This window comes from Annulohypoxylon maeteangense, assembly GCF_022496945.1.
Source record: "Annulohypoxylon maeteangense strain CBS 123835 unplaced genomic scaffold GGS22scaffold_5, whole genome shotgun sequence".
NCBI lineage: Eukaryota > Fungi > Ascomycota > Sordariomycetes > Xylariales > Hypoxylaceae > Annulohypoxylon > Annulohypoxylon maeteangense.
Genome location: NW_025953252.1, coordinates 1,979,112 through 2,003,131, shown reverse-complemented (window position 1 = coordinate 2,003,131; position 24,020 = coordinate 1,979,112). Strand labels below are relative to the sequence as shown.

The following is a 24,020-nucleotide window of genomic DNA, read 5'->3' as shown; positions in this document are numbered from 1 at the left end:
AGAAAAATGAATGAGGAAAAAAATGGATGAAGCTCAGTGGCCAGAATGAAAAGGAGACGGATGATGTGGAACCCGGCAGAATATTGAAAGTTAATTGGTTATTAGATCAAAGCTAAATGATCTACTCCAGTTGTCCACTTTAATGCACCGGAAGGTATTGCTATTGGTAGAAAAAGTGAAGTATCAACTCGATACAAAGATAAGTACCTCCAGGATAAATCGATACTAAGAAAAAAGGTAAAAAGCAGGAAAGGGTGACTTTGTCGGATAACGTAAAGTTTGCCTAGGTACTGTACTTAGGTACCCGACAAATCACGAGGATGTGACAAATCCGGTTACCATCCGGTCTCCACTAAGACCATGTAAGCCAATGAGATATCAGCGCATTTTGAGCTTCAATTCTCAATCTTCATTTTTGGGTTTTCATTTTTCATTTTTCAGTATCCCTTGCCTGATGTCTTGAATCAACATATGAACACTCACCTAGGTATTACCTACCTAGCTACTTATCTACAAAGTAGATAGCTATGTTGTAGGTGATTGGATAAGAAAATAAAGAGAGGAAACTGATCAGACAAGGTATATTGAAAATGATGAGGATGAAGATGAGGATGAAGATGAGGATGAAGATGAGAATGAAGATGAGGGTAAGGGTGAGAATGAGAATAAGAATGTTATCTGACCAGATCGTGTCATATCAGGTCGGAAATTGAGTAGATACTTACCTCAACGTCTTCCGGTATTCTAATACGAAAGAATTTCAAGGGACTTCGAACCGGAGGTTTCGTCGCGTCAACGAACGGGAGTAGGAAATGGCGAGCCGCTAATCAGGGGATGAAAAGAGATATCAAGCTAGATAGATCTCGACAGCCGAGACATCTAGAGTGTACTCTCATCATTATCATCATCCCTAAGCTATTGCCGCATCTCATCGGATTAGGATCTCGTTCCTATTTGCATATCGAGCCAACGATAACTCCCGATCAAATACCAGGACAAGGTTTGACAGGGCTCAAATACGCCATAGGAAGATTGTCCTGGATTGTCCTAGATTATCCCCAGTCCCAGCTATGCGCTCACGCCTGATCCCTTATGCCTCTTAGAAGGATCCACGTATCAGTACAGAAAACCAAGGTGCTAGTGCTTCAATGAAAGTTCAGTCGATTATTTGGCAAGGCGACCACGTCGGCAACCAATTTCACGTTTCCAGTATCACCGGATGGCTTTATATGCGGTGCAGGTTCCAATACACATCCAAATATCATACGCCGGTTGTCGCAGAAAGAATCGCATCTCCAGTCCGCATCTTTAGTCCAGATCCAAACGAAGGTGTGGAGGAAGCTAGCCTGACAGCTACCCGGGCTTTTTTCCTTTTTCTTTTTTCTTTTTTTCTTCTCCATTGTTCTTATTGTTCCCATTTTCTCATTTTCCCATTTTCATCCTTCGCGGTTAGTTGTACTCCCTCCGACGACCGACGGAAACCTGCCTCGTACACCTCAACTTGGCGATTGCCACTCAGGATGTCCGAGGTTGGTGTAGCCCACGCTATCCTGGAGGCCTAATGTTGCGTGCATACCTTACTCATCGTTAAGGGTTTGCATAACTGACTTCGGAATGAATCCCCCGGACGATGGGATTATATGTCAGCGTGAGACTTGGGTAGTCACCAGGGCTATGAACCTGCAATGCTCATAGCTAGGCACGCCATAGATTACGTTCTTCGACAGGTCTTCGTCGAGAAAGAAGCGAACACCCAGATGACGACTTTAAATCGGTATGCAGGGCTAGGCCAGTACATATGTATGATGCCTAGGTACAATAGTTATGTATGCTGACATCCCACTCTGTATGAATGCATGTAAGTCGCAAGCGATCCCGCTTGTGATGGCTGCATGTGGGACCAATGGGAAAGCTCCGGTGATCCATTGCTACGGGTTGCAAGGGTCGACAAAAAATGCGGTGGTCCCTTGGTTGCCGGCCAAATGATGAAAGAGGATACTTTTTCGGTAGGTAAAAGTGCGAGTGATTCGACCTGCAATTTTGCCTGCCGATCAATAGAGTAAAGTCCCCTCTTCTCTTCTCTTCTTTTCTTTCCTTCTGTCACTCTCGGACAGTATGAAAAGCCTGTCCTGTCCTGTCCTGTCCTGTCCTGTCCTGTCCTGTCCTGTCCCGTCCCGACAATTGCCAGGTACACAAGTTTCGTACGTTTGTGCTACGGGGGATAAAATGGGAACCTCCACGCCGCAAGAACTTTGAAACCCTAGGCGTAGGTACCATGTATCGTGAGTATAAGTGGCGTATGCTGCGTACCTATGGTGTTGTTAGACTCGACCCTACTGCATGTATGCATAGTTCCAAGTTATTGAATACGTCGAAATTCCGATCCCGAGCAATTGTCCACGCCAAAGGATTTGCGGCGACCTAGAGAAATACACGCTGACCCGTACAAACTTACGTTAATTTCTGTAGAGATTGATGTGGTCGTCGCAGGTCGTAGGTCGCTAATAGCTGGGTGTTCTGATGACTTGATCCTTGCAGCTTTATGATGGAGACTTATCATCCTGGTCGAGAATCCATCGTTGGTCACGGCCGTTTGCGCAACGTTAGGTGCCCATCCATATTGTACAGGGCTATCATTTTCCACCAGTTCCTGTCTCAAGGAGTTGGTCAGGAAAAAGGGAGATGGCTTCGTGGCTCTATCTTGCCGAGTAAGAATTGTAACAAATACAGCCTGCTTAGATCTCCCGTATTGCTTGTGTTCGGATTTTTCTGGTTAAGAAATTCTCGTTGGTCGTTGATCTCTGATAGTACATAGGTACAATCAGTCGATCCGCGCCAATACCGTTTTGGGGTATTTTCATGTAAGTGGGAAACGAGGTCGACTTTAGAACATAACAACAACGGCCGCACGACTTAAAATATGGGATGCAAAACAAGACGAGTGAATGGGGGAGGGAAGAGAAATAGGAAGAAAAGTGTGAGGAGAAAAGAAGAGTGAGGGAAGAAGAGAGAAAAGAGAAGACAGACGGTCACAAGGGAACGGGCAAGGGGTGGTAGATGGGCCTTCTGGGTACGGTAGGGCGAGAGGGAAGACGGAGAGTAAGAGAGAGGGCCTGAGGGAAAATCGGTTACAATGCCTACTTCTCTTTCCTCTACCTTTACATGTACCGTACCTCGATCGAATTATTGTCACCTACCTACCTACCTTACTCTACCTACCTAATTATCTATCTATTCGTCTATCTTGATATTTATGTAACTGGGTTGTTGTTCAACTTTCCCAATACCACCAACGAACTTTCCTTCGGGTGTGTATTTTTTTTTTCTCTTTTCCGTCTCGCCATTTTTCTTCGCTCGTTGATCATGTCTCGAGCTTCCAGCCTAGTACCGAAATTGTCCGCTAAGTGGTGCCCCATGTGCCAATGGGGACGGGCGTGCTTTGTGTAGTGCAAAGTCTGGCACAGGACAGCCGAATTCGTCAGAAGCTTCCTTCGCCGGGTCGTCTTTTATTATTATTTTGGAATAGAATGCAGATAAGCTTCGTGCGTAAAAGCCTCCAATGTCCATTAGTCAATGGACGGCTTGATCTCGTATGTACCTAGGTAGGTAAATCAGCTAGAGAGACTTCAGACTATCTCTTGAGTCTTGGCCAATCAAAACTCTGTTTTCCGCCACTCGAGCGAGCGTCATCTTGTCTGTCACCTTGTCACCTTGTCACTCTTTGTGTCTCCAACGACGAGATTATTGAGACGAGCGTCGAATTCCACGAATCGACCCCCAAGCAAGCCGACGACGAATGGCGTAAATTGCGAGGTAGGGTAGGTAGGTAGATGGGTTGGAATTGCGGTAGCGCACCACCTTGCCACTTGGCGATGAGAACTCGGGGCCTGAGATTTGACTTTTCATTTGACTCGACCTGGTAGCCTGGCTTTACTTTGGAATCCGGCGCTTTACCGACGACACCTACAGCGCACACATATTAAGACTTACATACTTTCGTCCGACACCTGGACACCCAGAAGATAACGTTGAGGGTTTCTCATCTCAATCGGAATCTACCCATTGTTGGTAGGTCGGTTGGCTCCACCAACTCGCAGACGCCCAATTTGTGTACGGTACACATTTGACATCCTGACATCGTGGATAGCACGTAACGGAATACTTGTGTGAATAAGCCTCTTCTAATACTTACCTACATCCAGGTACAGATGTACATAGGTACCTACTTACCCAGGTGCCCAGATAGGTACTAGGTAGGTAAATATGGAGATGAGAAGAGAGGCTGGAAATCGGTTATAAATACGGAATAACGCCTAGTTAAATATCCATCACGGGTTCCACATCTCGTGGACCACAGGTAGAGAGGGGAATCTAGCTGTAATTAATAGGTGGTATGTTTGTCTATACGTACAGACTACCTTCTCTAGTGTTATGGACTTGTCTACCTAGTAGGTATGGATCAAATCTTCTTGTCTTTGACGTGCCGAAGGGTTTCCAATGTACTCAATCTTCGCCAAGACTACAGGTAAAAAGGACGAGGTTCTTGAATTGGATGGAGGTAAGACAATCACCAATATGGCGGAACAACACAACCATGAATAATACAGGTATGTAAGATTCCCGGGCTTTTATCAGATCATAGGTACTGTCCAGGTGTTACAATGCAACAATTGCTTTTTGTCGGGTCAAGTACTGTACCATAAGATTCCATTATCCGTGTAATGCACATGATCCATCACTTTCTCTTCTTCGAGACTTACCCACACCATACCCCCTCTTGGTACCTTGCTTATTAGAAATCATTTGATATCCATAGGTTATTATTGAGCTGTTGGTTAAGTCGGACCAATATTCTCGAGTAGGAATTGCGATTCGTCAAGTTATTTCGGCATCAGTGTGATCAGTATAATCAGCGTCTATGCGTTAAGAATAGTGACGGGCGACGAGGTTAGCGGGGTTAGGATCTCAGCCTACATGGAGCTTGCAGTATTGACGAACCACCGGTATTAGTTAATCCTCCAACGGGTTAAATACATTCGATCGACCATTATTATGACGTAGGTAGGTAGTTTTCAGATCTTTTCCATGATACCTACCTTCCATAAGCCGCTACTCATTGGGTACTACCTAGTAGGTATATACCGTTCATAAAACACAAAATGAAGCCCTCATCCGCATAAGAGAAGTTCGACGCACAAGAGTCATAGGTTATCGGTTGCTATTTAGCTCTATCATTTCTATGTATGACTGGATTTGTTGGAACGGAGCTCGCCCGTCAAGTGCTCTCTCATCCTAGCGGCATGCCAATTATTGCTCTCGGTTGGCGCGAGACACTTTAGACTCTATAGAGCAAATAGGGGATGTTTGATGGTTTCGAGAATCGCACAAGTAATGTTAATGAAGAGTAAGAAGACGCGAATGCATGTATCTGGTAAGGCTTCGTCATACAGACGTTCTAGTACCTTGGTGCATCTTTTGATATATATTCCCATGACATGGATGACAAATTTTTGTCGGGTATTTCATCAGCCTTGATCCATTGCACTGATCTAGAGCGAAGCTGAATCGCGATCCTCAGATACCTAGGTACACCTCAAATCAAACCTGTGTCATTGAGGTTTTAAATAGGTAGAGAGAAACAGGTTGTTTCTATGGCCCCAAATATTGAGCTACACAACCTTACACTGGCGGTTCAGTACTGGATTCTTGACAAGTTTGAGAATAAAGATAACAGAAACAGAAATGAAGCTTCAGCATCTATATCCAATGATCTTGTTAACAGGTAGCTCGGAATAGACAAAGGATATCCTTTGAATTGTTGAAGATGGTTAACAAGGCCCTTGTTATACCCATTAGGTAAGGATTGCTTCAAAGCACATCACTTCCTGGATACCTACCTACCTAGGTACTTACCTACTTACTTACCTGCCTACTTACCTACCTACTTACCTACTATTTAGGTACTTCCTTGGAATTCGTTAGGTTGAATCCCACATACCTGGGTACCTAGGTAGGGAGTTAGACTCGCGATATTCGACTTCGTTGGCCTCAGATGTCATGTAGAATTAAAGCAAACATACTTGGTACTTATTCTAATGTATGATTGTTCGAATGATTGTTTACAAACACTTCAGTTATATTTTCACCATCGCCTATGTAACAGCATGATACCTAAACTATACCCTACATTCTACCATCGTGTAGTAACGGGTTTTGGTGTTTTCACACGCACCCAAGACAACCATGACTTTCTAACGTGTATATATATCCGGAGAGTTAACGGCATATTTCTCACTCATCTACCACTCACCATCAATCATCTACCTACCTACTCATCTCTAAACACATCATTCCAAACTTGAAAGGATACATAATCCAAATCAAATCAATATGAAGACTTCTAGCATCTTTGCGTCTGCTATCTTTGCAGCTGCCACATTGGCTATCCCTATTGGTAGGGGTTCTATTCGATCTTCCGCCGGTCTTCCGAGCGGTTACTCCTTATCTAACCTTACTTGGACAGGAAACATCACTGAAGATGGTCCCGAGATGTCGTTTACTGGCTTTAGCTTCCGGGACATTGATGCACAGATTCTCGATGTCAATCCAGATTTCACATGGCCTGATGTAAACGGTACTGATCCAGCAGTTACCTCTCGGTCAGAAGCCTGGCTCACTTGTGACCCGAACAATATTTGGTACGCTCAAGCGTTCCGGATCGAGGAAGGTATCGATTATCTCTCGAAGAAGACGGGTCAATGCCATATGGATGCCGGCCCGAGGGTCTGCACCCGAATCTCTTGTAGTTATAAGAGTGCAATTTGGTGGTGTAACGACAACACGGATCCTATCGAGGAGAATTGCCTGCTCTGGTCGCATTATGCACAAGAAATTCTAGATTCATGCCGGTCTAATGACGCTTCTAATAGGGTCAGAGGCCAAAAGTTCTCCTCCGCAGATTGGAATATCATGATCGGTTTCGATGATGATCATTGTTAGATAACCATAAGGTTGTCAGGGGCAGGAGGCTACTTACTAGTCTTACCTATTATATAGGTCCTAGGAAGTAGATGAACAAGGTAGGTGTTGTCTGATTACTCTAGTACCTAAAACGTAGAGATTGAATAGTTAGATGAATAGAGCTCCTTATTGATATATCGCATGTAGATTTATTGTGAACAAATTTTGTGAATAGTCCCAGTACAATCATCCATGGAGAGCTGTTGGATGAGAAACTCCCTGGAAGTAATAGCGGTTCCCCCTTTCTAGGGGCATTATAAATGTGGTCTGTGCTTACCTACCTAGGGCTGCAGGGGTGCTTATTTGTGCTCCAAGCCTGTGACCATAATAGGTACTAGGTACTTAGGAGTAACATTAACCTATAGACTGCCCAAGTGGTTCGGTTTCCTCTACTGCTCATGTTTCTTTCAATCCGATCCCTTAAATTCAAGTACCTCACAGTGTTATCAAATCCTTTATTTGGTGGTGTCAACAATTTAAAAATGGTGAAGAGAAAAGCAAACCAACTTGAGACCGCTTTGGATGTGACGCATCTGAGAAGGTCGACGCGTCGAAAACCACTAGCGCCAGAATCAACTATCGAGACCAGTAACGTTAGCAAGACCAACAAGGTCAACAAGGTCAAATCAGAAGACAAAAGTGCGCCTCAATCTTCCAAGTCAGGAAAAGAGAGCGCACCTAAGAAGTTAGAATCAGAAACGTCTCCGGTAAGAATTCTATTAATCCTACGAACTATCTCGATCTCGATCTAAGACTCGTCCCAGGAACCCTTGAAGGCAAAGGTAAAGACAAAAAATGTCACACAGTCAAGCTCTGTCTCGAAACCGGAGACAGACAAAACACCAGATTCTTCGGAAAAGTCATATTGGCTCATGAAAGCTGAGCCTGAGTCACGGATTGAGAGGGACGTCGATGTAAAATTCTCCATCGACGACCTCAAGTCACGAACGGAGCCCGAGCCTTGGGATGGTAAGATTTCATTTTCATTTTCATCTCATTTTCATAGAAGCTATCTATCTGTCAGTTTGGTCAGCAAGATGACTTGCTATACCCTTTCTCTATTTAACATACTCAGCTAGATTCTTATGATGTTTCCCAGGTATCCGTAATTATGTCGCTCGCAATAACCTTAGGGATATGAAGAAGGGCGATATAGCTTTCTTCTACCATTCAAATTGCAAGGAGCCGGGTATCGTAGGTACCATGGAAATCGTGCAAGAACATTCCCCTGACTGTAAGTACATCCATCCTCAATAATTTCAAGTTTTGTGGACGGCTTCTCATCCCACCCTAGTGTCGGCACATGATCCTAAGGCGCCTTACTACGACGCCAGCTCGAAACCTGACAACCCGAAATGGAGTGTCGTACATGTCGTGTTTCGCAGCAAGTTCAAGCAGCAGATTGGGCTGAAGGAGCTTCGCGATATGGGCCAACCGGGACGACCGCTCGAGAATATGCAGATGCTCAAACAAACTCGGCTAAGTGTGAGTCGCGTGAGTCCTACTGAATTTGAGTATTTGATGGACGAAATAAAGCAACGAGGCGGCGAGATAGCGTAGGATCATGTTAGCTGTGAGATGGAATCCTATCCGACTAGGGGCATTGCGCCTTAGATAATAATGAACGGTTTCATGGGCTAGGCAAAGTTCGCTGTGTGTGTTCTAACACAGTTCGGATACCCGGATCTAGATCTTCAGATGCCAGTATCGGTTGCATCCATAACTTCGTTTTCTCAGCTAGTTGGCTAGCGTTGGTCGTTGTGGATAAAGATGATTTGAGACAGACAAGCGCTTCTCGTAGGGCCTTGGGATATGAAGCGGTGTTTATATCGACGTTGATTAATGGCTGTCGAACGTGACAGAAGCATGTTGCTGGGTCGTTAGGAAAGAGTTCGGTCATACTATCCAATATATGCTGGATGATGCGAGCTTGTGCGGAGACGGCAGTGAAGCTGGCGAAAAGGTCGAAGAATTGCTCCGCCACGGATGATTTGAAGAAGGGCTGCTTTTTGGAGATGTCGAAGATAGCTAGAGGGATAGCGCCGTCTAGAGCAGGATTACCTTCCAACTTTTTGGCGGTGTCTTCATCGAATACTTTTTTCCCAAGCGCGTTTCCGGGATCCGGGAGAATTTCTTGATCGTTTTCGTCGGCTTCCTCATCATCGCTGTTTTCTTCGATGAGCTTTATCTCGTCATCACTTTGTTCGGCTTGTTCTTCAAGCGCTTTCTCGGCGCCACCTTTCTTTCCCTTCCTCGCATCCATCCGCTCCAACCACTCCATTTCGCATCGAGCATATTCGAGCCATACCGTGGCGTCTCTAGTACAGAACCTAGCACCGCGCATAAAGAATCCTCTTGCGGCTTGCATATCGCCATTATTTGCTGATCTCTTACCAGCCATCACCCAGAGCTCGGGCTTAGCTGGATGCATCCTTAACGCTCTGCTCATCACCTTTCGGTACCGCTTAGTAGCCTTCATGTCTCTGGCATAGGCTAGATAGGCCTTCCATAGCTCGATGCTCCCGGGATGCCTATTTACTGCTCGTTCTAGTATGCCGAATATTCTTCCTTGTCCTGTATGTTTTGACGAAGTGCGAATCTGTAGACGACTACATCGTTTTGCGCGGAGCTTTTCCAAAGATTTCTCCCAGGCCGCATAATTTAACCAGTCGGTGGGTTTGTTCCCAGGCGATAGGACAAGATGTTCGAAATCGGTGCGTTTCCGTACGAGGGAACGTATTTCGTTGGCGTTGAAAATTCCTTTGGATTCGAATTCGCGTAGTTGGGGAACGGCACGCTCAAGGAAGAACCTGGCTTTCTCAGGAACACCAGCCATATTGGAGGCTGTGTACTGAGCAGATCCTTAAGAATTGGTCGAATGCTTATGTACTAGGTAGTAGGTAGGTAGGTAGGTACTAGGTAAGTTAATTTGCACCATCAAGATGTTGGAATAGGTTGGAATTGGAGTGGACAAATTTCATAGCGCATTGTCAATGTTCAATTGAAGAGGAACCTTGAAGAGACTTGAGAAAAATTTAGTGGAACTTTTGAAAGATAAGATACTTAGATACCTGATAGTTTCTAATCCGTGTTTTAAGCTCAAGTGAGTCTATTCTCGGACCGCAAATATGCATCTAAGACATTATATGCTGTTGATTGGTGGCCGGTGGGTTACAAGCTTAAAGGTCTAGGCAGGCAGGGGCAGGTACAGCTTGGACCATCTTGGCTGCTTGGCTGCGGGGAGTCCCTCTACCGATGAAGCACGACACGCGATAAACCTGGATAACAGGGGTCGAAGCTACCAATCGACCCATGTAAATTTTTGACTGATCGCGCCCGCAACCTACCGAGAAGTCCGGATCTCAAGGGAAGGAAGAAACCCGAAATAAGCAACTTTTATGTAGTCACAACTTTTTAGAGCTTCTTTCTTCTTCTTCCACCTTTTCCCTCTCTACCATCTTCTGTCCGTGTTCATCCCACCACTTATTTTTGGCGTTTTTTTCTCTTTGAAGTATTTCAGTTATATCCGTTTGGTCCGCATGTGCTAGTTCTCAACTATCTACGCTGTACCAGGTACGGGAATGCGACCATGTCGAAATACAAGGATAAAGAGAGTGGGACGACGGTAGTCTCTCTGAATGCGAAATGGATATCGTGGGCTCATACCGTTGTCGCATATAGTCAGTGAAATATCCCCATAACCTACCTACCTAGCAATAGCAATATACCAGTGTATCAGTGTGTCAATGTATCAATATAGCAATATAGCAAGCTATCTAGAAGCCTAGGAAGCTAGAGGTCTATCCATGGATATGGATGTTACTTAAGAAAAGATCGTGTACTAATGTTCATGACGCTACTATAGCCGCTTTCTTGAGTGCCCTATCCGTGGGCATCTATCTTCATTATCACAAGATCGTCCAGAACGAATTCTACGGTTATCCCGACGAATGGTTTCCTTCTGTCTCCGCCACCATCGGTGATCGATACCCTGAGCGCTCGTTCTTTCAGCTTTTCATAGCTATAACCTCAGGTCCTAGATTCGCTCTCGTCGCACTCTGGTACCTTCTCACCGCGAAGCCTGGAAAGGCTCTCCCTAAATTTGTCGCTGGCGTGGGACTTTTTAGGACCCTCACTTGTGGGGGTTGGACGTTTATCACCTCGACCGACGATCATGACTGGCATGATATACTCATGATATCCTACCTTGTAGCTACGATTCCCTGGACAGCTGGCTGTATCGTGTTAAGTCCACCTAACCCGAAGGCGATCAAGTATCGAAGATATCTTGCTACTGCATTCTTCGGCACGATCCCTTTTATGGTATATTTCTTCATTCAGCATAAGATTCACCGGATATCCGGAGGTTAGTTTATGCTACCTATTTCCTACTACCTACTTCGAGATCTTGAATAACACGTATCTTACTAATCGTAGCTTATACTATTTATTCCTTCTTCGAATGGTCTCTCATATTATTTGATGTGGCCTTTGATGCCGTCACCGCACTCGACTTCGAAAATTTTGAGATTGTGATTAGGGATGTAAAAGGTCTGGGTAAGGGGTACGTACAATATCTCCCCAGATAGATTTGGCATATCGTATATACTCGCTCGGGCTGGATGAGATTCTCGAATTATTCCTGATTTGAACTTCGAGCTTCATGCTCCCGAAGTAACCGATCCTACCGATTGTTCGTGCCGGCTTTTGCGGGTCGGCGGTGTCGGCACCCACCATTTTCACTTCGTCGCATTCTTTTCGCGACTAAAGTCCTGCAACCGTCAAGATTTTCGATGAGTGAAATATCACTACCATAGGCTTTTGTGATGCTGGGGAGATCTTCAACCTATGTCGACATCCTAGGAAAAAGACCTTGCTTGATTCTAGATTTGATTCTAGAACCCGATAGTTTATCAAGTCAGTGTAGAAAATCTATCGCATAGGGACACTAGACTTAGAAGTATTGGTCGGCACCTGGCTGCCTTCATCATCATCTTATACCTAATACGACTAAGTATACGACTAAGTCAAGAATCTTAAATCAAACCGGCCCGAGCGATATTTGTTACCTATGATTGACATAGTTTGCATCGCCGCTTCACTATTCTGACTAGCTTTGCAGAGCCAACATATCACCTAAGTCGACCGCCGTCGTCGAGAAAGAAAAGGAGAAAATTACAGCTGGCATATTCGACGTCAAGTTTTCCTGGACCGAAATATTCGATACGGCTGCCGAAGTCTATCATGGCTTCGTCTTTTGGTCGATGCTTACGAGCTTGGGTGTTGTCATTTGGTATTTCCCGCTTTGGCACATGGGTATCTCGGGCTACGAAGCTTTTGTCATGTCGACGATCTCACCCCTGTTTCTTGGCATCAAACCGCTCCGCTCATTGGTTATCCACAACTTGCGCATATGCCATTTCCTATCGCTCGCCGGGCTCCTTGCGTGGCAGGTTAAAGACCCGGCTTACAGGCTTTTTACTGTAGGCTTCGGCGTCGCTATGTCATGTTTATCATGGACCGCTACTTTATATTCCGAGTCGATTCACGAGGCTCGGCTCGAGTCGAAGATACTGGCCTGGATCGTTGGCCTGATTATGTCTTCTACGGCGAAGTTCGCATGGCAAACTAACAACCCGATATGGCCAATCATGCACACGGCGAACGGTGGCTATAACGAGATCGGATTAGCATTGGCGGTCCTAGCAACTTTAAGATTTACCCGGAAAGCGCCTTTAAATACTGGGGTGGCCATGGACGAGACGCTAGGCGGCTCATCGCTTCTATCGGCTTTAGGTATTGGCGGCCTATTCTTTGGCCTACACTCCCTTCTTTCTGATACGAGTACTATGATCTTATGGGTATGGGAGGGCTACCCAGTACGAGGACCTATTTCCGCCCCCCACGGTTGGTTCACGTTGGCGGCGATGACAGCTGGGCTATTGACGGGTGTTCGTTACCCAAAACTCGTTAGTACTTGGTCGGTATACGGTCTTGGGAGTATTGGAGCTGCTATCCTTACTCTGTACTCTAACTGGTTTGGCTACCTTGGTGCTCTCATCAGCGCCTTCTATTTAACAGCCGTCGCATTTCCCCTCGTCACAGTAGCTTCCAAGAAGAGTCCGGCGACAACTTTCGGCTTTGGATTCTTCATCTATAGCTTCATGGTCCTGTTTCATGTCTGGGTAGTTGCCTACGCTTTCGTCCCCGGAGGGCCTTTCGTTCGCGAGCATACGGATTGGATTATGGCGACGATGATGTTGCTTATTGGTGCTGGCGTTTTCAACCTGACATCTTTGAATTCGCGTCGTCGCGAGACCCGTATGCGGCCATCTCGATCGCAACATCGCAAATATCATACTTTGGGGCTGGGCATCATCAACCTCTTCTTCGTCGCCGCTGCGTTCCGACGCTTCCCCACTAACGATTATAAACCTTACCACGAAGATTCGAGGGTCATAACAGCCGGTATCTGGACAATCCACTTCTCTCTCGATAATGACATGTGGTCTTCCGAGTACCGGTTACGTGACCTTATCAAAGAGCTCGAAATCGATGTCGTCGGGTTGCTAGAGACCGACTTGCAACGCGTTATCATGGGTAACAGGGATACAACCCAATTCCTCGCCGAGGATTTGGGTATGTATGTCGACTACGGTCCCGGTCCGAACAAGCATACCTGGGGTGCGGCACTCCTATCCAAGTTCCCGATCGTGAACTCGACGCATCATCTACTTCCATCACCAGTAGGCGAACTTGCCCCAGCTATCCACGCGACACTTGATGCCTATGGCGAATTGGTGGATGTTTTCGTTTTCCATTCCGGACAGGAGGAAGACCCGGAAGATCGCCGCCTGCAATCTGAATACCTTGCTAAGTTGATGGGTTCTTCGCCGAGACCGTCGATACTACTCTCCTACCTAGTCACTGAGCCCCTCAAAGGAAACTATAACACGTACGTTTCCGAAATTTCGGGGATGCATGACGTAGAGCCAAGGGATTGGGATCGGTGGTGCGAATACATCCTGTACAAGCAACTCCAGAGAGTGGGCTACGCGAGGGTGTCTCGAAGTACGATCACAGATACCGAATTACAAGTGGCGAAATTCGTTGTTCCGAAGAGCGGGGAAGAAAAGGCACAAATTGCGGCAATAGAAAACAATGCAGAAGAGAGAAACCGCAAGGTTGGTGAGAAGGAAGTTCCGGAGGGTTGGAGATTTCCTGCTCTGTTTAGGGGTAACGGCGTCAGGGGACATCGGTATCACGTTTTCAATGAGCCTTGGTACTATAAACCGTCACAGACGGAAGTATAGCGACGGGCAAGGGTTACGGGATGAGAAAACGCGAATACGTATTAATGTGTAAGGTTAAAAGGAGATGTATCAACAGGAAAAATTCGGCCTTGGGGTTTAATTGCTAATTCTTGTACGTCTACGCGTAGACTTTGCGTGGCTTATTTTTAATATGAGGGTGTAATAAATTGGTTAAGAACCATTTCTTTTTTTGATGATTGTAGATTGTAGTGATCCGTTTATTTACTGTTCTAAGTTATAACTAATACATGGATATGTAGGTACTGGGGGCTTAGGGCTACCTACTAGTAAGTACCATGTAGACAAGAATAAAGTTATTTACGTTCTTACTCTAATTTCGTACAGAAACTTTGATAAAGATAGCCTTGGAAGGTTATGTCATCTGACCCTAGTAGTTAGCCGCCCTGTCAGCCTGTTTACCTAGATTTAACATCTTAAACAATAATAAAAACATCGTTTCATTGATATCTCAGATTTGGGATACCTTCAGGAGCGGCTGCTCCACTTTAGATGATACCTTCTATTCCTGTCGATCATTTCCTCTACAGGCGCTTACCGGCATGACTTGCAGCAGATCGCGGATGATTCCCGCCGTCTCGACCAACTGGCCATCAAGATTGGAGTTGAAGATCGACCTTCATCATCATGCCCATGCCCGCATAAGCCCCTCAACCCCTGAATACCACAGCTGCCACAGACACCGTCGAAGTAAAGAATTGTCACGTGTGGCTTAGTTACGTATGCCTAGCAAGAATCGATCCGATTGATGTGTTTCTACCCACTCCTTTGTAACTTTTCATATGCATGTCTTATATGTCAAACCATAGCTCAAAATCTACACTTCAAAATCTCCTTTTCCCGACATTGAGAAAATCGAGGAAATCGAGAAAAGAAAGCATAATGCAAGGGGTCGTGTCACTCCGTATTGACGCTGTCAGACGTCGAGTGTTGAGTCCGGCAAGCCTCGAGCCGACCTGTTTCTTATGATCCACCCCTTTATCCCGTGGCGTCGTAATCCGAAAACATGACGCCTCCTACGTTAAAAGCCCTGTCGATAGAACCAATCATATGTCCCCGCAGAAGCGATAAACTCCGACAAGTTAAAAGCCACCACAAACTTACCTGAAATTCTCTCGATCGTGGCAGACAGGGGACAACTAAGGCGGGTGGCTTTTCCCTCGTACCCCCCGTCAACAGGCTACGGGTTTGCAGTATATATGATTATATCCTTGGCGAGATAATTCTCAGATGACTTGGATCGTGACAGTTGGCGGGACTCTCGACTCGAAAAGGGGGTGGAAATTACTGTGCAGGCGCTTAAATGTCGCATCGGATCGAGGGAGGGAAACCACCGAGGCGCTGCCGGGCATTGAGAAGAATATGATAGAGCTGAGCTGAACTATAGAGGTAAGGTATCGCGCGTCTAACGGCCCTTTTCAGATTGTGGAAATGATAGTTCGTTATATAGGTAAGAAAGTTTCTAGCTTTACTTTTAGATTTGTTTACATCTCAAAGCAAGACGCCGCCGCTTATTGATTTCTTACCTAGTACGTACCTAGGTAGGTAGCATACGCTCTCTCTACTTTTCAGTCTTTTTCAGTCTTTACTTTTCAGTCTTTACCTTTCAGTCTTCACCTTCCACGCTCGTTTGGATATCAACATTTTATATTACTGTGTACCTACCTAGGTAGACATTCTTTATCAGTATACGATATCTAGGAATTTACTCCTTTCCGCTTCAAGACAGCTTACAGACATGTTGGCACCTCGATGGATGACATTGAGCTTTTCACTCTTTTCCGCAGCTTCTGCGATAAATACTCGGAGTAATTCGAGTGTCGATCAGCTGAATATGACAGCGGCGGCCGTGGACGCCATGATGATGTTATACGACGACAAGACCGGTCTTTGGGAACCCAATAGTAAATTAACGTCTTGGTGGCAGAGCGGTGTTGCGCTCTGGGCTCTTGCAGAGTACATGCTCAAAACTGGGTCTCGCGAATATCTCGACCAAGCAAAGAACACGGTCAAGGTCCAAAGAGCGCCACTCTCTTGGTGGCCGGAAGGAGGAGGCGACTTCCGCGCCGACAGCACGGATGATACGGGCTGGTGGGCTCTCGCAATGATAAGCATGTATGAGCTCACCGGTGACGATATGTATCTTGATATCGCCAAGGAAGATGAAGCATATATGTGGAAGTATTGGAACACCACGACTTGTGGTGGTGGCCTTATCTGGAACATCCCGTCCTTGAGTTACCACAATGCCATAAGCAACGAGCTCTACTTAGAGTTGGCAGCCAAACTGCACAATCTCGTCGATGGCGATACGGAGTATCTGAACCGCGCATTGAAGGAATGGCAGTGGTTCACCGACAGCGGCATGGTAAACCCGCAGGGTCTCGTTAACGACGGGCTCACGGAGGACATCACTTGCATGAACAACGGCGACACGACGTGGACCTACAATCAAGGCGTAGTTCTTGGCGGGCTAGTCGAGCTCTTTAAAGCGACGGGCGAAAAGTCGTACCTAAACTCCGCGCGCTCGATCGCAGATGCCGCAGTCAATAGTACGCTGCTGATCCAAGACGGCATCATCACGGAGCCGTGTTCGAGCGAGACCCAATGCGAGCCCAACGGCACCAACTTCAAGGGCATTTTCGTGCGCGAGCTGGCGAAGCTGAATGCCGCACTTGACGATCACCCTTATACCGACTTGATCAAGACGAATGCGGAAGAGGCGTATGCCAATGCGCGAAACGACTCGGATTTCTACGGGTTTCTTTGGATGGGTCCGTTTGATGTTGTTACGATTGGGACTCAGGAGGCGGCTGTTCATTTGCTGACTGCGGCATACCTGTGATGATGTTGTAATGGGTGTATGCATACCTAGGTGCTATGGGGTAGAGACCAACTCACCTTAGTGCTAGGGGGTATGGTGATAGAGGCGTGGCTGCAGACTTTGGGGCTTGGGGTCATGTTTAAATTGGATTTAAGAGCATACAACTGCGTAGAGTGCATTGGATATAATGATACCCATATTTGCATTATGTACCTAGGTATAGATAGGTATATATAGGTGCCTAGGTAATATCAAGTCGAGCTGTAGGGAGCTGGCGAATAAGACTCCTGAGTCCTTTTTGATTCGATTGGCGATGGGTCGAGGGAATCGAATCGTGCTCGTTGAACCTGCGGACCTGCAAACTTCTGTGATTTATACCTAAGTACATCTAGATTCTAGGTAGGTATCTAGGTATATGACTCTAATCATCGGGGTATAATCCTGCGCCACGTATATTCTATCATTGGTCATTTCCTCTAGCCTTAACTTCCTCTAGCATCGTAATGAGTCTAAGGTTTTCCTGAGATCGAGCGATATCTAATACTGTCTCTCCAGAGTTGTTCTTCACGTTAATATCGGCCCCATGTCTAAGTAGAGACTCGACAATGTCTTCCTGCTCCCATCTGGTGTTGAAAAAGAGCACTGTTGGCGACTCTTTGCGATATCTGTGGTTTACATCTGCTCCGTGAGCAAGCATGAACTCGATCAGTTCTAAATTTGTGCATGCATTCGCCCAATAGAAAGGATCTAATACTCCATGACCTCCGTGGGGATCGGCACCGTGCTCGATTATGGCCTTGGCACACTGGAGATATTCTTCATCGCCTAAACCGCCGAGCATGACACCGTCTGAAAATCTGTTAGTCATTTCCATCACTTATGAAGGCATACCTAGGTAGGTACCTAGTAGGTATACGGAATCATGGCTTCACTCACTATTAGACGGGAAAATGAAATTAGGATCTGCTCCGCCTTCGAGTAGAATTCGTGTTATTTCGGCATCTCTTACCACCCTCGCAGCGACCACTAAGGGTGTACCTCCAGTATCTAGTAGAGCCACTAATCGTTTATAGAAGCGGATATTCTCGTCAAATTTATCTCGTGCTTCTGGTGGGACATAGTCATCCTGTTTAGCACCATGATTCAGGAGCAGCCGAACAGCTTCTTTTTGTTGGTAAATTATAGCTTGATATAGAGGAGGGAGTCCTGAAGTGCATTGATTAGTTCTGACGAATAAAATAGAAATATCCCTACATGAATTACAGGGCAATTTACCATATTTGTTCCGTACATTCGGGTCAAATCCAGCTAGAAGTAGAAGACCCAGACTTTGTGTATCGTTCGATTCGATGGCTTGGTGAACAAGATACGGGCCTTTGACCGACCTGTTGAATTTCGGTGCTAGAGTTTTGAGTAGTGTACCCAAGCCAGGTACTTCATCTGTCCTTTGAATCAGAGGGAAAATCATATCAATGGTCCCAGTAAGTGAGCAACCCCTTTGTAGTAAAAGGTTAGCTACATCCATAGCTTCGGACGAGAAAGCAACGTTGAGTGGTGAACGTAGCTGATTATCCCGTGCATTGATATCAGCGCCATTATCGAGTAGAAGACTCGCGATTTCCGAGTCATTATATATTGCGCAGAAATGTAATGCAGTCTGGCCATCCTGTGTTCTCTCGACCATAGAGCGACCGGTTGAGATGAGACGTAAGACACAATCCTTGTTTCTGACCCTGACTGCTTCTAGTAGAGTAGTCGGCTCATTAGAGAACGGACCGAGTAATGTCTCGCCGGATATGCGAGGATTGACTTGTGACGTTTGTGGTGACTCAGGCGTTGAAGACTCTGGCAATTGATCGAAGTATCTGTTCAACGCAAATCCGACATCTGTCGACCCAGATATAGATTGACGTCGTCCTCCGAATGCTGATACACTGGCAACATCATCCTCCATCCTTTTTCGAACTCTTCTCCCGCTATCCCGATTTCGTAACTCAGCGACAAGTTTTACATAAACCTTGTTCACGTCGCTTTTGATCTCATCCTGGCCTTTCCCCTCAAGAACACTGTAGCTTCGGTTAGTACGAATAATTTCTCGGGTAGCCTAAGTACCTAGGTAGGTAGGTAGGTATGCTAGTTTTTGAAGAATAGGTACGAACCCGTTCAGTGTTAAAATGGTGATATTCAAACTTGCTTTGCCCTCTTGTAACCTCTCCCTCAATGCTTTTATTTCACCCTTCTTCATGACCCACCCAACCATCCTCAACGGACTCCTCCTGCCACTCCCCTTTGCAGCCAAAGGCAGCAGAAGCACTCGGATGGATTGCATACTGTCCTGACATAAGCTGAGGTATTCCGTCAAACTGGCCACCAGCGCAAGATCTTCTGATTTCAGATCATATCTCGCCCATATATCTTGGATGGACCCAAGTACTACGGATAGATTCTGTACATCGCGACGGATATGCGATATCTCTTCTGGGGCATCGGCGACCTCTTGAATGAGCGAAATGAGCGATCTTGCTGTAGATGCCGCAAAGGTGACAACGCCTGTGACGCTAGCGATTATAGATAGAGGGTCGGCCATAATTAAAGAGGCTTCATAAGATGACAAAATGGCATAATTCTAGCTCGTAAGTTTCGCCAATCTCAAGAATGTAAGGTCGAAAGGTCGAACAATGAGTAATCCAGTTTTGAGATGGAGTCGAATTGATGTGACATTTAACTCGCCTCCCTCTGTGAGGCTTAGAAGGAAGGATTGCGGCAGTGTCAGATCGCCAGGCCATGATCGCTTCTGTAACTGATCGGGTTGGGGGCGAAATAATCTTGGTACTTTATTGGCTAAAATTTCCTGTATATTCTAATTTTACCGTATTGTACAGCTAGCTATACCTAGTATGTACGTGTACCTATCGTCGGGGTAAGCGCATGAGGTTAGGCGGGTCCCTCCGGAGTTCAGCTCACGATATACGAATCGTGCATGTTTGGTAGGTACGTAGGTAGGGGTAGGTAACTGATGATAATGAGAAACATGCCTCCCCATGAGCAAAAAGCTAGCAATCGAAGGATATTTCTCTCTTTCAAAATGTTGAGAAAAATGTAATCAAACAAGTCTACAATTCAGATAGAGTGTCTAGCTCTTTCATCTGCCGGAAAATGGCCCTCTTCGCTAGCTCCGCAACCTCTTTCGCAGCGCTGAAATCAGGTTGTTGGCTAACAATCTCCACCTCATCATCAAGAACACCATCTACCACATCCTCTAAGACCTCCCTGAATTCTGGCTGTCGCTTTCTCAGCTTTAGCTACTGGAGAGTAACATAACCTAGAACATCTAACCACGACGGTGCGATGTGTTTTCAGAGGGATCATCGCGCTCAAGAACATAACCCCATAGCTCATCACCGAGATATACAAGTTGAAATTTCTCTGGATCCACAAAGTAAAGATCAGACTTAGAATTTTGTTGTTCTCGAGCACGTCGCTCTCTATCCTCCCGTCTATGTTGTGATTCTCGTCGGGTAAGGAAGCCACTCGCCAGCGACGTCATGACGGAAGTCAAAAGGAATGCCCCGATGAGTATACTGGCCATGATGATTATTGATATAATCGGTATAAAAATGAAAAGGATTACTGGTTCCATAGAATGATTGTTGTTGAGTAGGTACCTATTGTCTTGATATCGAGGTCTCTTAGGGATTCACGAGACGATGGGATTTTCTTTGAAACTTGTCTGAATAGAGGTGATGCACTGGATATTGACATCCTGTTAGACAGATAATGATGTATATGTATTTAATTTCTTGATGAACTAGAGTTTGTAGTGAATGTAGTTTTGGCATTTGAGTTCGTGGCGTGCAACGTGTTTCTGTGACTTTTGAATCATGGAGTTAGTAGCCTTGGAGTTTATTAGACTCATTTTTTATATTATGCGAAATGAACTCGAGAATCGTGTAAAGTTTAAAGCCTCCTGGGCATTAATCATGGAGTTCGATCACTGTTCCATATGAATGATATGGTATCTGGCAATCAATTGCAAAGCGTACCTACTAGGTACCTAGTAGACAAGCTACAGTCAATAGTTTGAACAGACACATCATAGAAATATCGTGGGGAATGTGATGATTATGATGATGACAACTTTCTAACAGTTATATATGAGTCCTAACCTTGGAAATTAGCTTTGTCAGCCTCATGTTAAGCAACAGTTGTGAGTAGGTACTAGGTAGGTAGGTAGGCAATGAGGCTTTTGGTGGTAGCCATCGGTTCATTCAGATATGGCCAAGTCTTTTCCGCGTGTGGTTTAATCAATGAAAACGCATTATCTTGATTCGGGGCTTGGGAAGGTGAATAGAAGTCTTTTAGTGATTACCTAGGTAGCCTTGATGTAATCAGAGGGGTTGGTCATCGGAAAACCAAGCCCCTTTTCTCGATAACCGACCTAGGTTTCTCACTTCTGCATACCATCCAGGTGCTGTTATATTCTCTCCTTGACCGATGATATGGCTTCACACTGCTTCCATAAGAAACCCACATCTTTCTTCGATATAGGGACTATGGCCGTAGCAATCTTGAGAAAACCAGTCGCATGGAAGGATAAGCTGATGCTAAATCAAACGGTTTGGGGAACTTGCTAGAGACTGATAAGCTCTTATTAGGGGTTTCTAAATAGTCTGCCGAAAACTTCGTTGGATTCTAATTATCGTACATACACCAAGGTTAATATGAATAATTGAAGGGGTTGGGATTGATGTGGCGTAAATAGCGGCAGAAGATTTTACTTTATGACGAGGAGGCGTTAAACAAAGTCGACAGGATCCTACCTAGCCATTCAACTCATTGCAAAGTTAATATAACTATCAGTAGTTTAAATCTTTGAATCGCGTCTTTAAACAGAGGTAGTCATATGATCGGATTGTAGCTAGTCATAGCTAGTCCTTCTCGTTCATGTTTTAGCTAGGTAGTTTATCTTAAAGGAAAACAGCGGGAATAATGACAAACTTACTTCGTAAGAGGAAGGCTTTCGAAATCCTTCTCTGAATGCTGTGCAATGTTTTCTACGCTTAGCGCTTCTAGCAATGTCCAATCAGCATTCGATTTCGGGCTAGAGTCGGCGCTATGTATATAGACCATGATTTTTCCCAACCAGACATGCGCACAACACATTACGTGCCTGAATCCGAATTGGTGTAGTGGCTAACATTTGACGCTCTCATGATAAATGATCCGTCAAGCCCGGGGTTCGATTCCCCGATTCGGAGTTTCTTTTTTTCAGTCCAGATTCCTGAAAGTTACTATCTTGTCAATGCGTTAGATAAAATGGCTGCATTGGAATCATGTGTAAGTGTAGGTACCTAGGTAGGTAATAACTCATTTCCCTTTTGTTAATTAAGACGTGAGACTTTATAACCATAATGAATGAATCAAACAAAGTATTTTTGAGGAATAAGACATGTTGCCTGTGTGACTCGTTGGTAGGTAAAGACCAACGTGATGGTATTAGTTGTATCATATTTCCGATAATTGACCCTTGATACAATTGACTAACATGTAGTTTAACAAAACCTGGACGCCTACGCTATGCGATACCGATGAATTCGTATTCTGGGTTGACAGGTTGGTCTGGTCAAGCTTGCACACGACCTCCACTTCCCGTCTTGACACCTTCTAACACAACAGCCCATGTACCAGGTTCGCCTCCGTATCCGGTCTGGCCCGTGGCAATTCTACGCATGAGAAGAGTGTCTTTGGCCACTGCCAATCTCTTCCCTTCGCTGCTGTCCAAGCACTCCTTAAACCATTTCTCTTCCTGTGCATCGAATGGTAGACTAGTTAAGTCAAGCGCTTTCTCAGCTGCTCCGTCACTGTTGGCGGACTCTAGTACCGATAGGATGAGACGTTGGAATAGTTGTCGACGCATGAAATCGGCATGCGATCGCGAAAATTGAAAGGCGTCGGTAACGCTAGATCGTGCAAGGGAGTCGAATAGTAGCTCTAATGCTGGGGATGACTGGATCATAGGCTGGACGGTGTGGTAGTAAGCAAGTGGTAAGCTGTAGTCGTCGTTCTTGGCGTGACGGACTAGGACGGTGATGATGTCGTCTACGAAGTCGGGCTGTAGCGAGGGATGGGTGAGGTATTGCAATGCGAGGTCGAATTGTAATGCATCCATGTGCCATAAGCCCTTCATGAAGATCTTGTATTTCTTGGGTATGCTAGCACGTTGTGAATAGGCTTCGGCCTGGCTGGAACCGTTCTGTTCGTCGATATCTAGGATGATGTAGTACACTACCGAGAGCTTATGGTGAATGGTGGCATTTTTGCTCTCGCAGATGTGTTCGTAAAGCTGTCGGAGCGCATCCTTACTCTTAGGAGGATAGTGGCTGGTAGCTACGTATTTGAGGACGTATAATTAGTATTTGGGTCAAATTGAATATGTCAAAGTGCTTGTACGAAGAGTGTGTACCTTTAGAAAGATTGAGTGCTTTCAATACTCTGTCAATAAACAAGAAACCCTCTAGACTTCGGCGGGAAGCTTCGAGATGTTGAGCGAAAGCGCGGTTGTAGGGAAACGGTTCTAGAGAACCGAATATACGGTCGAATTGCGAGGGATCCAGCATTTTCGTCATAGTTAGATTTCAATTGAAGATGGGTGTTTCAAGATACCAAGGTTATATGACTGGATTGGAAGTTATGAATGCGAAAGACTGGAAGTTCAACATTGAAATGTTCCAACTTTAAGATCAACGATTAGATACTTGGGTACATTAAAATGTCTTGAGATGCGCCGGTAATTCGTCGGGTTAATTTGGCAATCGCGTCTTTTTACGAAGTACTGTACGCATAGT

At 45.4% G+C, this 24,020-nt stretch overlaps 7 protein-coding genes and 1 non-coding gene across 8 annotated transcripts; 5 read left to right on the top strand and 3 right to left on the bottom strand.

The window, feature by feature from the left end:
• Positions 1-6,390: 6,390 nt before the first annotated feature.
• GGS22DRAFT_199365 (uncharacterized protein) lies at positions 6,391-6,999 on the top strand (the record flags this gene model as incomplete). The annotated part of the gene is made up of 1 exon (XM_047966282.1): positions 6,391-6,999. One exon carries the CDS (start codon positions 6,391-6,393, stop codon positions 6,997-6,999), a length of 609 nt encoding a protein of 202 aa, XP_047820892.1.
• Positions 7,000-7,502: 503 nt separating this feature from the next.
• Positions 7,503-8,580, top strand: GGS22DRAFT_187135 (DUF55-domain-containing protein; the record flags this gene model as incomplete). Its single annotated transcript, XM_047964549.1, has 4 exons — positions 7,503-7,727; positions 7,785-7,989; positions 8,120-8,254; positions 8,315-8,580. The coding sequence occupies 4 exons, from the start codon at positions 7,503-7,505 to the stop codon at positions 8,578-8,580; spliced, it is 831 nt and encodes a 276-aa protein (XP_047820891.1).
• GGS22DRAFT_159289 (U3 small nucleolar RNA-associated protein 6-domain-containing protein) lies at positions 8,030-9,999 on the bottom strand. Its single transcript, XM_047960773.1, has one exon. The coding sequence runs from the start codon at positions 9,854-9,856 to the stop codon at positions 8,651-8,653; it is 1,206 nt and encodes a 401-aa protein (XP_047820890.1). The 5' UTR covers positions 9,857-9,999; the 3' UTR covers positions 8,030-8,650.
• A 392-nt stretch (positions 10,000-10,391) lies between these two features.
• Positions 10,392-14,493, top strand: GGS22DRAFT_159287 (Frag1/DRAM/Sfk1 family-domain-containing protein). The gene is made up of 4 exons (XM_047960772.1): positions 10,392-10,700; positions 10,886-11,386; positions 11,458-11,584; positions 12,143-14,493. The coding sequence occupies exons 1-4, from the start codon at positions 10,610-10,612 to the stop codon at positions 14,331-14,333; spliced, it is 2,910 nt and encodes a 969-aa protein (XP_047820889.1). The 5' UTR covers positions 10,392-10,609; the 3' UTR covers positions 14,334-14,493.
• A 1,182-nt stretch (positions 14,494-15,675) lies between these two features.
• GGS22DRAFT_120866 (glycoside hydrolase family 76 protein) lies at positions 15,676-17,209 on the top strand. Its single transcript, XM_047958229.1, has one exon. The coding sequence runs from the start codon at positions 16,090-16,092 to the stop codon at positions 17,194-17,196; it is 1,107 nt and encodes a 368-aa protein (XP_047820888.1). The 5' UTR covers positions 15,676-16,089; the 3' UTR covers positions 17,197-17,209.
• Positions 17,210-17,508: 299 nt separating this feature from the next.
• GGS22DRAFT_120864 (ankyrin) lies at positions 17,509-19,916 on the bottom strand. Its single transcript, XM_047958228.1, has 4 exons — positions 19,335-19,916; positions 18,451-19,241; positions 18,112-18,381; positions 17,509-18,024 (listed from the first exon to the last, which is right to left on the bottom strand). Exons 1-4 carry the CDS (start codon positions 19,760-19,762, stop codon positions 17,636-17,638), a joined length of 1,878 nt encoding a protein of 625 aa, XP_047820887.1. The 5' UTR covers positions 19,763-19,916; the 3' UTR covers positions 17,509-17,635.
• Positions 19,917-22,350: 2,434 nt separating this feature from the next.
• GGS22DRAFT_t44 lies at positions 22,351-22,433 on the top strand. The gene has a single exon. It is a non-coding gene; the product is annotated as a tRNA-Glu (tRNA).
• A 122-nt stretch (positions 22,434-22,555) lies between these two features.
• Positions 22,556-23,898, bottom strand: GGS22DRAFT_120856 (nuclear pore complex assembly-domain-containing protein). The gene is made up of 2 exons (XM_047958227.1): positions 23,639-23,898; positions 22,556-23,562 (listed from the first exon to the last, which is right to left on the bottom strand). Exons 1-2 carry the CDS (start codon positions 23,799-23,801, stop codon positions 22,799-22,801), a joined length of 927 nt encoding a protein of 308 aa, XP_047820886.1. The 5' UTR covers positions 23,802-23,898; the 3' UTR covers positions 22,556-22,798.
• Positions 23,899-24,020: the final 122 nt, after the last annotated feature.

Bases quoted from the DNA above. Each gene is read 5' to 3' on its own strand.
- GGS22DRAFT_159287 (XM_047960772.1), top strand. From the start codon at position 10,610: ATGTCGAAATACAAGGATAAAGAGAGTGGGACGACGGTAGTCTCTCTG. The intron at 10,701-10,885 runs GTCAGTGAAATA...ACGCTACTATAG, and splicing joins TCATACCGTTGTCGCATATA to CCGCTTTCTTGAGTGCCCTA. The intron at 11,387-11,457 runs GTTAGTTTATGC...TACTAATCGTAG, and splicing joins GATTCACCGGATATCCGGAG to CTTATACTATTTATTCCTTC.
- GGS22DRAFT_120866 (XM_047958229.1), top strand. From the start codon at position 16,090: ATGTTGGCACCTCGATGGATGACATTGAGCTTTTCACTCTTTTCCGCA.
- GGS22DRAFT_120864 (XM_047958228.1), bottom strand. From the start codon at position 19,762: ATGGCCGACCCTCTATCTATAATCGCTAGCGTCACAGGCGTTGTCACC. The intron at 19,242-19,334 runs GTTCGTACCTAT...CCGAAGCTACAG, and splicing joins ACCATTTTAACACTGAACGG to TGTTCTTGAGGGGAAAGGCC. The intron at 18,382-18,450 runs GTAAATTGCCCT...AATGCACTTCAG, and splicing joins GAATGTACGGAACAAATATG to GACTCCCTCCTCTATATCAA.
- GGS22DRAFT_120856 (XM_047958227.1), bottom strand. From the start codon at position 23,801: ATGACGAAAATGCTGGATCCCTCGCAATTCGACCGTATATTCGGTTCT. The intron at 23,563-23,638 runs GTACACACTCTT...TCAAATACGTAG, and splicing joins AGCACTCAATCTTTCTAAAG to CTACCAGCCACTATCCTCCT.
- GGS22DRAFT_159289 (XM_047960773.1), bottom strand. From the start codon at position 9,856: ATGGCTGGTGTTCCTGAGAAAGCCAGGTTCTTCCTTGAGCGTGCCGTT.